At 39.9% G+C, this 16,918-nt stretch overlaps 1 protein-coding gene across 1 annotated transcript in view; it reads right to left on the minus strand.

Moving 5' to 3' along the window:
* Positions 1 to 3,550: 3,550 nt before the first annotated feature.
* Positions 3,551 to 16,918, minus strand: part of SCRG1 (stimulator of chondrogenesis 1) — a 62,652-nt gene continuing 49,284 nt past the window's right edge. The window contains exons 2-4 of the mRNA XM_079991474.1: positions 12,682 to 12,891; positions 8,875 to 9,145; positions 3,551 to 5,838 (exon numbers count right to left, since the gene is read on the minus strand). Of these exons, the coding sequence (XP_079847600.1) occupies positions 5,784 to 5,838; positions 8,875 to 9,110 (291 nt within the window). The 5' untranslated portion in view covers positions 9,111 to 9,145; positions 12,682 to 12,891 and the 3' untranslated portion in view covers positions 3,551 to 5,783. The remainder of the gene's footprint in view (positions 5,839 to 8,874; positions 9,146 to 12,681; positions 12,892 to 16,918) is intronic.

The following is a 16,918-nucleotide window of genomic DNA, read 5'->3' on the forward strand; positions in this document are numbered from 1 at the left end:
AACACAGCTCTTAACATACTTTCTGAAGCTTTTTCCTTCTCAGTGTCATCTTTTGTTTGGTTCAAAAATCATGCCAAGCCATGGTTCAGAAATATTTCTTAGGGGCTGATATGATGTCTGAATTGGCAGACCATGACATATAGTTAGGGTGGCAAACCAGACACAGAAACCATGGTTTGAAATGAGTTTTAAAGCAATAATTTGTGCTATTTGATGGTTTTAACACAGTGCCTGAACTGACAACCTCTTGGTATGGTTGTTGCTCTACTGCCCAAGGTTGCTTTGCCATAAAAGAGGGGAATAAACTTGTAAGTGCTGAGAACAGAAAAAATGAAAGCAGACAACTGACTATAAGGCAAGGTTTGTCTATGTGTGTGTTTAGAAGCTCCAACTATGGTTTGGGTTCTAAACTATGGTAACATAATCCACAGTTTAGCAAGATGTTCAAAATGAACCTCAATATTTGCTATTGAGTCTTGCATACTTCCAAAAGAAGGTTTGGTTGCAGTTTCATATTAACTACCACAGTTATAAACAGCAAAATTGTTTATTGTCTAGTGCAGAGCTTTCCAAACTGTGTGTTGTTACATGTTAGCGTATCACGCAAATGCTCCCAGGGCTGGAAAGGGGTTAGTTTAACCTCCGGTTTGCTAGCAAAACTGAATTACTATGTCACGAAATGATACATGTCTAAAAAGTGTGTCACCAACATGAAAAGTTTTGAAAGCTCTGGTATAGTGCTTCTCCTATGGGGGGGGGGGTTATAGTTGACAAACCATTGATGGTGTATTACTCCCACAAATTTTAGTAGCTTTAAAAAAAGAGGACTCAGTGGCTTGTAGCCAGTATAGTATTCCCACTGGGGAATAGTGTTTTGTATTGCTTTCTTAAGTGATGTATTTTGCACTGTTTGACTTCTGCACTTCAGTAGTAGAAAAGAAAAACCACTCCTTTTGCCTTACTAAATATAACAGCTGTGATGTAAAAAGTGACTGTATCTGCTGTTTGTAATACTGTGGACTATCAGAAGATGGTCCAGCGGTTTTCAGCACTATAGGTGGACTGTCACATGGGTCCAACGAGCAATTTCCAAGTTGATCTGCTTTTCTGTTTAGGATGAGGGGGTGTATATACAACATCTGGGTTGCAGATGCTCCAGTTGCCAGTTAAAATAGCTGGGATCAAGCTTCTTCTAGATAGAGCCATGACAGGTGATTGGTGTCCTAGAAACTAACTGTGATAACTGGATATACAGTAGAAGTGGGTCTTTGTAAACACATCTTCAAGTGTGCAGCCTCATGTACTCTCTTGTTTCCTGGTCTTGGGCCCTGCTGTGTAGCATATCCTTTTCCTCTCTTCTGTGTCAGTGCACAATATGAGTAAGCCCAACCCTACATGCTATCTTCAAACCACCTGCTCTTCTCAAGGCCATCACCTGTACTGAAAGTCACATTTGATGTTTTGTCACTCCCAGTTTAGACAAGATGCAGCCTGCAAAAGGTAAGTGATACCTAAAGATGCTGTTTTATTGAAAACCACAACCAGTGTTTGACAGTTTGAGAACTTGGGTTTGAATTTGTGATTAGAAAAGCAACCGAAATCTCTATTTTAAATGCAGCACAAATCTACGCGTGTTTACTCAGTAATATGTTCCACTGTGTTAAGTAGGGCTTGTTTCCAGAAAAGTACATTTGTACCTTGGAAGTCGGATGGAATCCATTCCAGAAGTCCGTTCGACTTCCAAAACGTTCGGAAACCAAAGTGCGGCTTCTGATTGGCCCCAGGAAGCTCCTGCAGCCAATCGGAAGCCTCGTTGGACATTCGACTTCCAAAAATGGTTCGTCAACCAGAACAGTCACTTCCGGGTTTGTGGCGTTTGGGAGCCAAAACGTTCGAGAGCTAAGCTGTTCGAAAACCAAGGTATGACTGTATGCATAGGATTGCTGTGAGGCTGAAGTTATAACACTGTCTTCTTCTACCATCTGATTGTGAGTATAAATCTTGTTTTTTGGCCAGCAGTTAAGGCCAAGAGTTTCTCCAGCATTGTGCTGTTGCGTAACATTTTCTTAGAATTTAGGAATGAATCCCACTGACACAAAAGGCAAAGCTGTAGAAAGTTAGAAACCCTGGTTGAATTGCATGTAGTTATAAAAAAAGTTGTACTGTAGTGTTCGCCGTCATGTGAAATCTTTGCCTTACGGCTGAATACCGATTACAACAACCCACATAGAGGCACCTGGGAGATAAAAACCTATAAGCCTTTTCCTGCCCTTTTGTATGCTTTTGGATCAGAAGCAGAATAGTGCGGAAACATTGCCAAAAGGAATAGATTACCAAAGTTAGGCTGAAATCCTATACACATGCTGGAGTAAGTCCCCTTGAATTTACAGGGACTTGCTTATGAGTGAACAAGTAGTGTAACCATAACTTTTTGGTGGGGTGACTTCCTATAATAGCCTTCTAGCCCCCATGTGAGAAACCTAAATATAGCTGATTACTATACAGGTGTGTTTGTTCCTGTGGCCTCATGACTCTATGCATACCTAAATAATACCTAAATAAGAACTGCTCGATTCAGCTGCAAAAAAGCATACTTTGGACAAGTATGCGACAGTGGTATTAAACTTTCTCAAGGGGAGATACTAGTATCCTTACACTGTACTGTTCAACATCATGATTAGACAGAAGACTGTAGATAATACAAAATTCAGAGCAGTCGCAGACATAATAGGCACAGCATTCAATATGACCTCAGACTGCAGAGATGGACTGGTGCCAAAAGTCTAGTTCGAGAAGGACAAATGAGCACTTAGGGGGAAAAGGACTATATGAGTGCTCAAAGCAATATTTAAATCAGTCTTGGTATGTAGGCAAGCATTACCTTCTTTTTGAACTGACCATACACAAATCATTATTACAAATGGGGGAAAAGGAGCTGTCTATAAATAAATTTTAAGGTATTTACTGCATAGGCAGCATTTGTTTTGTGAAATACTTCAGTATGTAGAACAATCATAAATTGTGTTGTGATACAAGAGGATAATATTCTTGTGTTGCTAGAAGCAGACTTGACTTAACACTTAGGAAGTTAATCCTGCTTTGTTTCACAGTAGCGTTAGACTTCATTGAGAGTACTTTGATTGGCTCTTGAGACTGATAAAGGTAAGATGAATGCAAAACACAATTATCATATTGAGAAAATTGAGCTAGGTGTGCACACTGTTGAATGAATGGCTGAAATCCCTGCCCCTTGCTGCTCTAAGAAAGCTGCCTATCTAGCTTCTAATTAAATACTGCAAAAGATAAGCCACAACAGCCACAGGCAGCTTATTTATTTGCTTCCCTTAAATGTTTGGACAGTTTCGCAGTGTTTTATCATTAATTTTCTGCTAGCTGAAACATATTTCTTGCACCAGTCTCAGGAATAGGATTGAGCAATTTTTCTTCTACCCAAGAGCCTTTTAAATATTTGAAAATTGCATTTCTGTGCTTTTCCACCCCAAGCTTTTATTTCTCCATAGTAAACATACCCATTTTTTTTTAAAAAAAAAACCTTTCTTCCCAATTAGACGACAAATCGTGGCTGGCGCTAAGGAGATACAATCAGCTCAGAGCGTCACAAGTTGCACAGGCATGTCCCACTAACAGTGAAATGTAAAATGCAATCCTATGTATACTCTGAAGTATGGCCCTCTGTGTTCAGTGCGGCTTACTGACCCATTCTTAAGCAGTGTCAAAATTGTTGGATTGTCCCCTGGTACATAAGTATCAAATAATTTTACTAATGGGCTACCTAGAACAATTTAAGAGCTGAAGATGGTAAGATTAGTCTCCTCTCGTTGTACTTACTATGCAAAAATAAAACACATGCCAGCAGCATTTAAATACCTTAATGGGCAGAATCCGTAACAGATTATGAGTTATTCAATGTGCCTTCAGTGCAGGCTAGCCCTGTTAATAGTTTATATTGTATTTCCTGGCAGTTTTTAGGTGAAACACATTTGGAAGCTTCAGGAGTTTTCATAGATCAATGAAAAATATTTTATCCTTCCTGTTGTCAAATGTATCTGTTGCTTTCCCTTTCCCTTTTTTTTCTCTCCAGGCACTTTTTATCGACCCTTTTATCATTTCCACAAAGAAGGCTTTGCGTTTGTTAGTGCTTCCACAGTTGCACAGAATTTCTTCTCTTTTATCCTGTACTTGGAATGAGAATTTCTGATAAAGCAAATGAGGTCTGCCCATGCCCTGTTCTACATATCCAAATACTTCTGTCGCTGGCTGGGTGTTGATGGCCAATGTCATGCAAAATGCACGCTGCAAAGAGTTACGAGGAGTAAATCTAATTGGTTTTACATGCAAATAATTGCATGTAATGGAACACTGGTGCCGTTTTTCCGAAAAGAAAAGCAGTTTTTTGGGGGGAATGGAGTGTTGGGAAGGAAAGAAATGCTTAACCCCTGTCGCAGTGACACACCCCCCCCTGCCCCCCCCCCCCCGTCCTGTAATAAGCACTGAACACTTACCTAAAATGCCCCTGCAGGAAGGAACATTAAATGGGACTTAAACTGAAAAAGAAAAACACGTTGCTGTATTTTATTTTGCTTAAAAATGAATTTGCATATCTGCACTCATGTCTCTGTGTTCTCCTTTAAAGATGAGACGTATTTAAAGTTATTAATGCCATGTATTTTTTTCAGATGTGGCCTGATCTAAACCACCTGAAGTTGTGTTGTGTTCATGGAGCTTTGATTCAAGTCCATGCGTGATCAGCTGCTGTTTGATTGTAAGTCTGTTTTTATAGCAGCTGTGTCTCCTTAACCACATAAAAGCATAAAGGTGTCTTTAGAATTTTATAACTGAAATGTATGTAGAATCTTGTAAAGTCCCACTAGTCGCAACAGCCCCATCTTCAGAGAGATGGCAAGAGACAGGGAGAGAGGGCACGGGGAAACCAAAATGTAAAGAATTCACATCAAAGGGCTCCAGGGCAGATAATATAATCAGAATTGTAGAGCTGGAAGAGACGCTCTGAGGGCCACCCAGTCATTCCCCTGTAATGCAGGCATCTCGACACATGGTCCCCCATCCAATTTCAAACCATGTAAGACCCTGCTTAGCTTTGCAAATGTGCTAACAGTTTCTGTGAAGTGTGCAGTAGCTGTTTCAATGGAAACTACATCACTTTAAATGACCATTGAACTCCTTAAAAAGTAGTATGATGGGATTAATTACGCTTGCAGTTCAGTGTCTTAGTCTATTAAATGAGAGAATTGAGAATTACATCTTGCTTTATTTGTGTAACAACTGATGCTTCAAGTTGCGTACAAATAGTTAAAACACCAAGAATTAAAGAAAACAGTCATATGAAACACTTTAGCTAAGTCTTAGTTAATTTAGTCTTTGTTATTAAGACAATCCCACCCAAGCAGCCCTGAGAAGAAGTGTATCTTCTATGGTATGTTACTTAGGTCAGGTCAATGAACATCAACATCACTACCAAATTAGATTTGAGAGCTCTGCTACATATGGGGTTTTATTAACTTTAATTTTACTGTCCCTAAAGTCTACTTCCTTGGAGGTAATACCCATGCAATGAATGGTAAACATGGTGCTGTTAGTCTTGTTTAAACATAACATTGGATGCCTAAAAAATGGTGGCTATAGTAGCTTCCGTATTGCATTCAGAGTCCATCTTCTTTAGACCTGATGACCACATAAGCTTTATTCCAGTCTTCATGAACAAAGTCCTGCATTTGCCGTCCTTTCTCAAACGCAATGTTTCTTCATGGCTTGTTGCAGGGAATCACAAATGATATTTTTGGCCCAAAAAAGATACCCCTGAAAGAAATTGGCAGAAATTCAAATCGGGAAGTATGCTATAGGTATTATACTTTCATTCTTCTTGTGTTTCTTAAATATGCAAAGTGGCTTACAAGAATAATGAAAACACAATAAATGAAAGACAGACTAAACAACCATAAAAGCAGACACTTTATAAAGCCAGCAATCAAATTAGAAGCAGGCAACTAAATGTAAAAAGGAAGTTGGAAATAATAATAAAAGTTCTCAGCAACTGTCTGAAGACTAAAAGGGAAGGAGCTTAGTAGGTCTCCATGGGGAGTGTATTCCCACAATTCAGTGATCATTCCATTTAAAAAGCTCTGTCTTGAGTTCCTGCTACTAGTCTAATTCCATGTAAAGAAGGAATGAGCTACTAATGCTGATCTTAACTTCTGGCCAGACTCTTGTGGGAGTAGGTAGTCTTCCAGGTAACCTGACTTTAAGCCCTTTAGGGATTTAAAGGTTAGAACCCATACTTGAGTCAGGAAATAAGTAAGCAATGCAGATCTTACAAGAGTAATCTTACAATAGTAATCAGGCAGCCACATTTTGGACCAATTGAAGTTTCCAGGTGGCCTTTCAATTTCCCTACTGAAACTGGAGGCAAATCATTTCATTAAATGCAAATTACCCAGGCTTCTACCTGAACTTTAGGTTAAAAGGCTCAGGACCACATGTGAGGTTTTAATAATATATGGGTCCTAAAATATACTTACTTAAAACTGCCCCGTTAAAAGCAGTGGTGCTTCAGAATAAGCTCCATTAGTATTCAAACACTTGTTTCATTAAAAGAACACTGCTAAGTTCTTTTTCCTTTTTATTGCAAACCATTTTTTGTTCTTTGTTTGTATACCAATTATGCTTAGTTATATTGCCCACTGTCTCTGTATGGCCTATGAATTACACCGAGATGTAAAAATTGTGGCCCCCCAGATTTTGCAGGACAGCAATTCCCATCATACTTGTTAATTGACCATGCTGGCAGGTGGTTGATGAGGACTGTAGTCCAACAACAGCTGGACAGCCACAGGCTCCCCATCCCTGAATTAGATAGAGCTTAAAGAGCTCAGTTTATCTGAATTCCTAATGTCTCTGGAAATGAGGGTTATTGACCAATTTCTAAATACCAAGCCCATTTACTTTCCTCCCCAACAGCACAATGTTCTGCATGGTTATGTTGGGCTTCTGCCAGATAAACAGAATAGGGTTGAAAGGAACTACCGGAGAAGGGAAAATGTGAAGCATCTAGCTCCTGAACCTACCTGTTACTTATTCCATATAACCTGATTTCATGGTGTTGTGTGTTCCAGTTACCATACTGCCACCACCTCAGTACACACACTGCTACCTCCAAAATACCACCCCCTCCCTTTTCCCCTCTTGTCTATGCTGCTCATCTTTGAAATTAGCAGCAACAGAGGTGCTCTTGTAATAACCAGTGCTGTCCTCAGAACGACCGTTTCTACCCCAAATTCCGTGATGAACAAGTGGACACACCTATTGAATCAGTGGCCCTATGTCCTATATTTTGTGTTACACCAAAGACCTAAGTGGGCTTACATATTGTTAGCTATCCTTAGGTCCAAAATATCTGAATATTTATTAGGTAAGGAAAAAGAGTGGTGGTGATCTAAAACAGAAGTCAGAATCCACCCTGGGATCTTACAACGAAGTGCAGTATATAAATCTAATAAATAAAAATAAAATTAAGAATGACCCACCATGAAACTTGACATACCAAGTCAGACCATTGGTCTGACTACTTCCATATTGTCTAAACAGACTGGCAGTGGCTCTGGTTTCAGGCAGGGAATATTCCCAGCCCTACCTGAAGTCACTGAGCGTTGACCTGGGGACCTTTTGCATGCAAAGCAGATGCTTGACCACTGAGCTACAGTGCCTCCCTCAGACAGTGTACATCCAGGTTCTGACCTGTTCAAGGTTGCTTACTTTCGGCAAGATCCCTGTGCCATGTCTTCGGACCATAGCACTCCTATGTCATATTTTGGTACTGAAGCTTTGAAACGGGCTTATTTGTCTTGTCATCATTTGGGACATTAGATAATAATAGATGGAGGGTTTTTCTGCTTTTGATTTCAATGAAGCTATGCAATCCTATGCATATCAAGTCACAAGTAAGACCCGTTGAGTTCAGTGGGACTTGGTGCACATCATTAAACATGTATAATTATACACTTTAGTTTTGTTTGACTGTCTTGCCAGACTGGTGCATGCTCTAGTTATCTCTCGCTTGGACTGCTGCAATGCGCTCTATGTGAGGCTACCTTTGAAGGTGACCCGGAAACTACAACTAATCCAGAATGCGGCAGCTAGACTGGTGACTGGGAGTGGCCGCCATGAGCACATAACACCGGTCTTGAAAGACCTACATTGGTTCCCAGTGCGTTTCCGAGCACAAGTCAAAGTCTTGGTGCTGACCTTTAAAGCCCTAAATGGCCTCAGTCCAGTATACCTGAAGGAGAGTCTCAACCCCCATCGTTCAGCCTGGACACTGAGGTCCAGCGCCAAGGGCCTTCTGGTGGTTCCCTCACTGCAAGAAGCCCAAGTTACAGGGAAGAAGAAGAAGAGTTTGGATTTGATATCCTGCTTTATCACTACCCAAAGGAGTCTCAAAGTGGCTAACATTCTCCTTTCCCTTCCTCCCCCACAACAAACACTATGTGAGGTGAGTGGGGCTGAGAGACTTCAAAGAAGTGTGACTAGCCCAAGGTCACCCAGCAGAGGAGCTTCTCAGTAGTGGCACCCGCCCTGTGGAACGCCCTCCCACAGATGTCAAAGAGAACAACAACTACCAGACTTTTATGAGACATTTGAAGGCAGCCCTGTTTAGGGAAGCCTTTAATGTTTGATGGACTACTGTATTTTAATATTTTGTTGAAAGCTGCCCAGAGTGGCTGGGGAAACCCAGTCAGATGGGCGGGGTATAAATAATAAATTTATTGTTGTTGTTGTTGTTGTTGTTATATCTCTCCTTGCAAAGAAAAGAAAGCAAGAGTCAAAGAAGTTACTTACTTTGGGCAGCAGAGCAATTCATTAAAATTACAATAGCAGACCATCTCACAGCCCTTTCCCTCCCAGAAGTGATCTTGAAGAAGCCCATCAATTGGACGAAGACTGGCCACTCCCTCTGGGACGCTGTGACAGTTGTGGTCTTTGAATATTTTCCTGTAACAGGAGAGGCGGCCAGATGGTGTTGGGTTGGTCCCAAGCAGAAAGCTCAGAAACAGAAGAGTGGAGAGCATCGTCATTTTTGTGCTATCTTGGCAAGAGTTTGCGAATAGTGCTAGCGAGAGAAAAGAAAAGGCGCTTAGCTGGGTGCCGACATAAAATCAGTCTATTTATCAAATTCATCCCTTTAGCTCTGTTTTTCCACTATCCATGGATAGGAGAGGTTTGATTCCATTTGCATTTAAAGCCAAATCTTACCAAATTGTCGCTTTCTAAAAGAATATGAGAACTGAAGCACAGCCATCCTACGAAATTCACACTTACCCAAAGTTCGCAACGCAGTTCCCTAAGCAATGTTTCCAAATATGCATATGCTAGGGGAATGTGTGCATATGAATGCATATATTAGTGAAAATAACATACAGAAATGCATACTAGGGAAAATTGCTCACAGAAATGGGCACATTTGTGAAAATGGCATACAAAAACTAGGAGAAATTAGCAATTCCACGATGTTGTGATGGTCTTTGCAAGGTGTTGGGTGGAACTACACACATGCCCTCCTTTAGATTAAGTTTGGCAGGAAAAAGCAGTGAAATTATGTGAACATGTTAAATTGAAGTGATCTTTTCAGCAGGTTGTTTCAGAAAACGTTCTGAGACTTGAACAAACAGATGATGAAACTGGAAAATATGTTGCTAAGGCACAAATCATTGCTAGAGCAATCCAGATTCTCATTCTGACCCAGATTGTCACATCTGCCAGAAGCAGAGGGTGTTTTAAAAAACACCGTATTTTTTGCTCTATAAGACTCACTTTTTCCCTCCTAAAAAGTAAGGGGAAATGTGTGTGCGTCTTATGGAGTGAATGCAGGCTGTGCAGCTATCGCAGAAGCCAGAACAGCAAGAGGGATTGCTGCTTTCACTGTGCAGCGATCCCTCTTGCTGTTCTGGCTTCTGAGATTCAGAATATTTTTTTTCTTGTTTTCCTCCTCCAAGGTGCGCCTTGTGGTCTGGTACGTCTTATAGAGCGAAAAATACGGTAACTTTAACCATAGCAATGGGATTTAACAGAGCTATACAGGCCACTGTGTTGTGCAGAAGCCAATATTCCTGAGCCACTCTTTTTCCTAGCTGCTAGTCATCCCTCGTTTCCAGGTTGATGCCCATCTTTGACTTCAATCAGCACAGGATTTGAACCAGATAGAAACTTTTAAGCCATTGTAGCTATCCCCAGTGGTATAGATGTACATCAGGATCTCTCCAGCACTTTGATCCCTCAGTCAACACAATAAGTAAATTTTGTCTATATTCCAAGTGTATCTATTGTTGTATCGTTTACAGTATTTAAGATGGTGATAGCATGGTGTTGCCAGTTTTAAAAAACAGTGAATCCTAAAATGTGTCCTCAGCTGTTGTGTGGATTAGAACTAAAGAAGCTTGTTGATGTTCTTTGAGGAAAGTCCAAATAATGTACCAAATAAGGTCCCAAATAAGATATTGAAGTGTTTACTCTTGGTATCCCAGCATATTTTCTGAGGCCTGAGGTGAAAGTGTGTGTGCAGAGGACCTATTGTTTTTATGCTCTAAACCAGGCATCCCCAAACTTGGCCCTCCAGCTGTTTTGGGACTACAACTCCCATCATCTCTAGCTAACAGGACCAGTGGTCAGGGATGATGGGAATTGTAGTCCCAAAACTTCTGGAGGGCCGAATTTGGTGATGCCTGCTCTAAACAATATGATATGGTTTGTACTATAAACTTATTAAGGGAGCATTAATTGACACCACACTGGTACCTCAGAAGTCAAACAGAATCCGTTCCGGAAGTCTGTTCTACTTCCAAAACGTTCGGAAACCAAGGCACTGCTTCCAGTTGGCTGCAGGACGCTCCTGCAGCCAAGCGGAAGCCTCTTTGGATGTTTGGGTTCCAAAGAACATTCACAAACTGGAACACTCACTTCCGGGTTTGTGGCATTCAGAAGCCAAAACATTCGACTTGCAAGGCTTTCATCAACCAAGGTACAACACTACTGCTTTAAATTGCTGAGTGTTATGGATGATACACTACCCAAATGATGACTTCAAAAACACGCTCCCTGTGCAGTGTTTTCAAGGCTCCTTTCTGTTCAAGGTTAGACTCCATCTGTTAGAAGAATTTGATCCTGTACAAAAGCAACCTAATTTCTCATATCAGATGTGCACATAATCTAAGATAGGCAGTCCTAACAGATTTTGCCCTTTGTTACACATTCTCAGCATTTTAAATGTTTCAAAAGAGAGATCTGAATATATGCTTTGAGTTAACACACATTTATTAATGTATTTAAATATGTAGTTTTAGGAAATATTTTTCAAAATCACAGATTAATGTGAAAATGGATTATGGTGATGGATAAAAGCATGAGAAACAGAGTCGGAGAAGTTAGTCTATTCTTTGGGCTTTTTGGAATGACCCTGATAAGAAATGACAGCAAAGTAACAGAGGAAGAAGAAAAAGTTTTAGGAGAAGAATCCAACTTACCTGTAAATTCCTTAATTGTGGGAATTTGGACAGTGGAAAACTGCCCTCAATTTTTTCCAGTGTGTTTTGCTTCCCATTTTACTGCCCAAGCTCCCTTGTCTCCCTCTCTGCTGGAGTACTGGTCTATGTTCAGAGGTATATTTCATATCCTGAGTTTTAACTGTTTCATGTCAAAAAGGTTCTATTTCCCAGTAATAAATGTGACTTGGACTGTGTGGACCAAATATCCACGTTCTAGCTACTATGGAAGCCCATTGATAATGCTGATCTGCACATCTTGTCACTTGTGTCTTATTTTCAGGCTTCTCTAGTAAGTGAGGTGATGTGAATTACACCCATCTGTTTTCTTGGAATCAGAAAGGTGTGCTAATCATTTTTGGTACTGCTGTGGTTCAAGCAGGCAGACTATCCCCCCCCCTCTCTCCTCTCGTGTGTGTGTGTGTCCACTTATGAATCAAAGAAAGAGAGTTTAAAAATACAGGGTATGCAATACTACAGAGCAGTGCTGGAAATTATTATTATGGAGCGAAGAATGGGTATGAAGATGACAAATAAGAATATCCATGTACATTCTGGTTTCTTTGGAGAAATTAAATGGGGGTTTAATGTAAAACAACAACCCTAGTGCCTCTAAAGAATCATGGAATTGATGGTCTGTTTTCACAAAGAGTCAATTCATGGAATCTCTTCTTGGTGGATTCGCTGCTCTGCTCACCATCTCACACATAGTGGTACTGTCTGTCTTGGCAAACTGGCAAACATATAATTTTAAGATATTCTAGTTCAATGAATGCATTTGTTGCTGACATTCACAATATTAAACACATCAAAATTTAATTTTCCCAGCACTGCTCTGTAGTATTGCATACCCTGTATTTTTAAGCTCGCTCTCTTGGATTCATAACAAAGAAAAGAGATTATCTTTCCTCAGCTACTTAGTCAAGGCTGTTAAGCAAATTAATACCTCTTCATATCCACCACCACCTGAGGTGCAGGTCACCTCCACCTTCTTGGGCTGTTTTCCGCTTGCCTGGGTTCAGTGCACGTGGCTTTAGTTTTAGCTCTTAGAACCAACCCAGAGAAAACTAATTAACTAGGATCATTTGCATGGGGCAGGGAAGAGACATACCTTATTTGTTTGCTTATTTTTCTTGCCTCCTTGCCAGTTGTGTCTTTTCAAATGTTGAAGCAAGCTAAAGGGAGATGCTGCGGGGAAGGAGGGCTGGAAGAAAATCCCGGATAAATGCTCCTTTGTTTGTCCTGACTCTTGATTTCCCAGTGGTAGACTGTCGCTAAGGAGAGAACGGCAAGGAAGCTGGCAAAAGAGAAATGAAGAGCTCTCCCTTTCCAACAGAAAGCAGTTGGTCTACACATACAATTTCAAGCAAAATGTAAAATAAAAATAAAATTACCAAAGACAGGAAGGGGAAATATATCACAGTGTGAAAGCAAATAAATAGCAAAGTGTGTGCATCAGAGTTGGGTAGCATGAGCTGAGGTATGTTTACTCACAAGTAAGTCCACTGAGAGCCATGGTGCCCTTTAAGCAACCTTAGGCTACTTCGTGCAATCATCTGTCAATGTGAGCAGACCACAGTGCCCTTGTGAGGCATATTGGGTGATATTTAGCTAGGTTTTACTCATGAGTAGACTTACTAAGATTAGCCATGTCCATTAATTAGCCATGAGTACAGCTTAATTGAATACCACCCATTACTTATGTTACTTGGCAAGATTTATATACAGTAAGGAAGCCTCGTGATGCAATAGGTCATTGCAACTGGCAGTTTTCCAGAAGGTTGGTGGTTTGAACCCACCCAGGGACAGCTGTGCACAGGATTCCCTTCCAGGTCCCTTCCAACTCTGATTCTAACAAGTGCATTTAACTTGGTGCACATTCAGCTTTGTGAGTATGGCAAAAATGTATTTATTTAAAATGTAAAGGGGGTGGGGCTCCAGGAAAAATGGCTTTGGCCATCCCCCCACCATTGAACCAAATGGGTTTTTACTATACACAAATTTGACTTTCGGTGCAAGCTCCAGAATGCAACCTCCTGTAAGTTATGGGCTTACTGTATTATTACTTCAGTAAAAAATATCGTAAGACACCGGTTTTCAACTTGTGGGTTAGTAGCCACTCTACTGGATCATTTGCTTATTCACAACAGCAGCACTGCTACCATACAAATATGGGGTGGGGGGTTAAGAAATGGGTCTCCAGATGTGGGTCTTGGTCTTAAAAGGTTGAAGACTACTGCTCTACCAAGTGGTTAACGTAAAGCAATCTAAAATACTCATTAAAAAAACTGGTAGTACCAATCATTTAAAATAAAATAACCTAATAAATATGAATAAAACACAAATAACCCTAATAAAATTATATGTCAATATTACAGATTATATGTGCTCACATGCTCATAGGTAATCATGTGAACTCGGCATTTATAGATCCAGTCAGGAAGAAATGACACTGTTTTGGTCTCTGGAGAAAGCTGTCATGTTTGTCATTGTTTTCCGCCCCCCCCCACCTGTCCATTTATTTTTATTTATTGCTTTTCTACTTTGATTCCAGCTGGTTACAAGGTTCCCATCTCCCCAAAATGTACAAATGCATAAAATTGCAAACAGACTATGAGTTGGCAGATGAAAGAACAGTCAAGAATACTTAAAGGTACATCAAAAGCTGCCTGAGCTATTTATGAAGTATTGAAAGTAAAACAAATGAGAATATTTTCTTGGTCAAGAAAGTGAAATATTTAGGGGTTAACATGACTGCCAAGAATGTGAACCTGTTTAAGGATAATTATGAAAAATGTTGGATTGAAGTGAAAAAGGACTTAGAAATATGGTCAAATTTGAAGCTATCATTGCTAGGTCGAATTGCTGTGATAAAAATGAATGTATTGCCAAGGATGTTGTTCTTGTTTCAAACACTGCAAATTATAGACAAGATGGATTGTTTCAAGAAGTGGCAGAGAGATATTTCCAGATTTGTCTGACAGGGCAAGAAGCCTCGAATAAAATTTAAGATATTAACTGATGCTAAAGAAAGAGGTGGATTTGCCCTGCCAGACCTTAAACTTTACTATGAATTAGCTGCTTTTTGCTGGCTGAAAGAATGGCTGCTTCTTGAAAACACTGATGTGCTGGATTTAGAAGGTTTTAACAATGTATTTGGTTGGCATGCATATTTGTGGTATGATAAGGTAAAAGCACATAAAGCGTTTAAAAACCATATCGTTAGAAAAGCACTGTTTAATGTTTGGATAAGATATAAGGATCTGTTAGAAAATAAAACCCCAAGATGGTTGTCACCAATGGAAGCGAAGGCACAGAAAAAACTCAATATGGAGGCCAAATAGCCAAAATATTGGGAAATTTTGGAACAAGATGGAGACAGAGTAAAACTGCAGAGCTTTGAAAAATTAAAAAACAAAGTGCGAGATTGGCTCCACTATTACCAAATAATGGAGGCATATAATTTGGACAAAAAAGTTGGCTTCCAGGTGGAAAAATCAAAATTGGAAACATAATTGCTAGATCCCAAAATTAAGAATTTGTCAAGAATGTATAACTTGCTGTTGAAATGGAACACTCAGGATGAAACGGTGAAATCTACTATGATTAAATGGGCACAAGATGTTGGACATAACATTATGATGGCTGACTGGGAACAGTTATGGACCACAGGTATGAAATTTACGGCATGTAATGCCCTAAGAGAGAATTTAATGAAAATGATTTATAGGTGGTACATGACACCAGTCAAGCTTGCAAAAATTTATCATTTGCCCGAAAATAAATGCTGGAAATGTAATGAGATTGAAGGTACATTCTTTCACCTTTGGTGGACATGCCCAAGGATTAAGACATTCTGGGAGATGATTTATAATGAAATGAAAAAGGTATTTAAATATACCTTCCTGAAGAAACCAGAGGCCTTTCTCCTGGGCATGGTCGGCCAATTGGTGCCAAAGAAGGACAGAACTTTTTTCATGTATGCAACAACAGCAGCAAGAATACTCATCGCGAAGTATTGGAAGACGCAAGATTTACCCACTCGGGAAGAATGGCAGATGAAGTTGATGGATTATGTGGAACTGGCGGAAATGACTGGCAGAATCCAAGACCAGGGAGAAGAGTCGGTGGAAGAAGATTGGAAAAAATTTAAAGATTATTTACAGAAATATTGTAAAATTAATGAGCTTTAGAAAAATGGTGGAATGAAGTTATATGGCTTTGGCAGAAATGTTATAAGGAACTAGGAACAGAGAGATTGTTAATGTATTAAAGGGAAAAAACAAGGTTAGAATATGTTAAGATCAATTACAGGACAGAACAGAGGAAGATGGAAAGGAATTGCTGAAATAGTTAATTGAAGTGGAATACAAAAAGGGAGGCGTGAGGAAGTCAATGAAACAAGTGAATGAAAGATAAGATTGAAAATATTGGAAGTGTTTCTAATTGTTCTTGTTTTGTTTTGTTAATTCAATGTTTTATGTAGTGTTTTTGTTTTTGTATTGTATTGTATTATATTGATTTGTTTAATTCTTTTTCTTTCTTTTTGTAATTTTTAAACTCTTAATAAATATTATTTTTAAAAACAAACAAAAACAAATAAGAATATTTCCATCTAGCACCAAAAAGAAAGTGCCATCAGGCAAGCGGCCTGGAGCAAGTCCCTTCCATAGCTGGGGTAGCTGAGCTCAAAATGGCTCTTTTCTATGGAGGCACTTAAAGAAGGCCATCAGCAGATGAACTATGAGCACAGAGAGGTGGTCATGGAAGATGGAGCTCCTTCAGGTGTTGTTGCTATTCATTTGATTTCTTACCTGTCCTTCACCAGGAGGCCCCTGAACAGAATACACTAGCATAAAAGTAATTGGTTAAAACAATTTACAATCCAAAGCAGAAGGTGGTCCTAAAATATATACTATCTCAGGAGTCAAAGGCCATGTTAAAAAGGTACTTGCTTCCAATGGGGTTTAGAGCTTTAAAAGTGCGCATCAGTCCTTTGAATTGGTTCTTTTAAAACTGCCAAGAAGGAATCCAAACTAAAATGCCCAATTGTGTATGTTTGTTTCAAGTATGTTTATCTCACCCTTCACCAAATGGTCCTGGGACAGGACTGCTTATACATAAACCATAATTTGTGAAATAATGCGTTACCATAACTGAAATCTCAGTGGAAATCTACATGGCAGCAGGAAGGGAATAAAACAAAGAAGGCAAGTCTTCACTCATCAACGCCACACGCAGTGAAATGACACGCCTCAGTGGAGAGTTTATTCCATAAGTGAGGGGCTCCCACCTAGAAGGCCCTTCAGGGCATCCAGGTACCACAGCTCTCACTTGAGGCAGGCCCA

This window comes from Podarcis cretensis (assembly GCF_951804945.1).
Source record: "Podarcis cretensis genome assembly, chromosome: 9".
In the NCBI taxonomy this organism is placed as follows: Eukaryota; Metazoa; Chordata; class Lepidosauria; order Squamata; family Lacertidae; genus Podarcis; species Podarcis cretensis.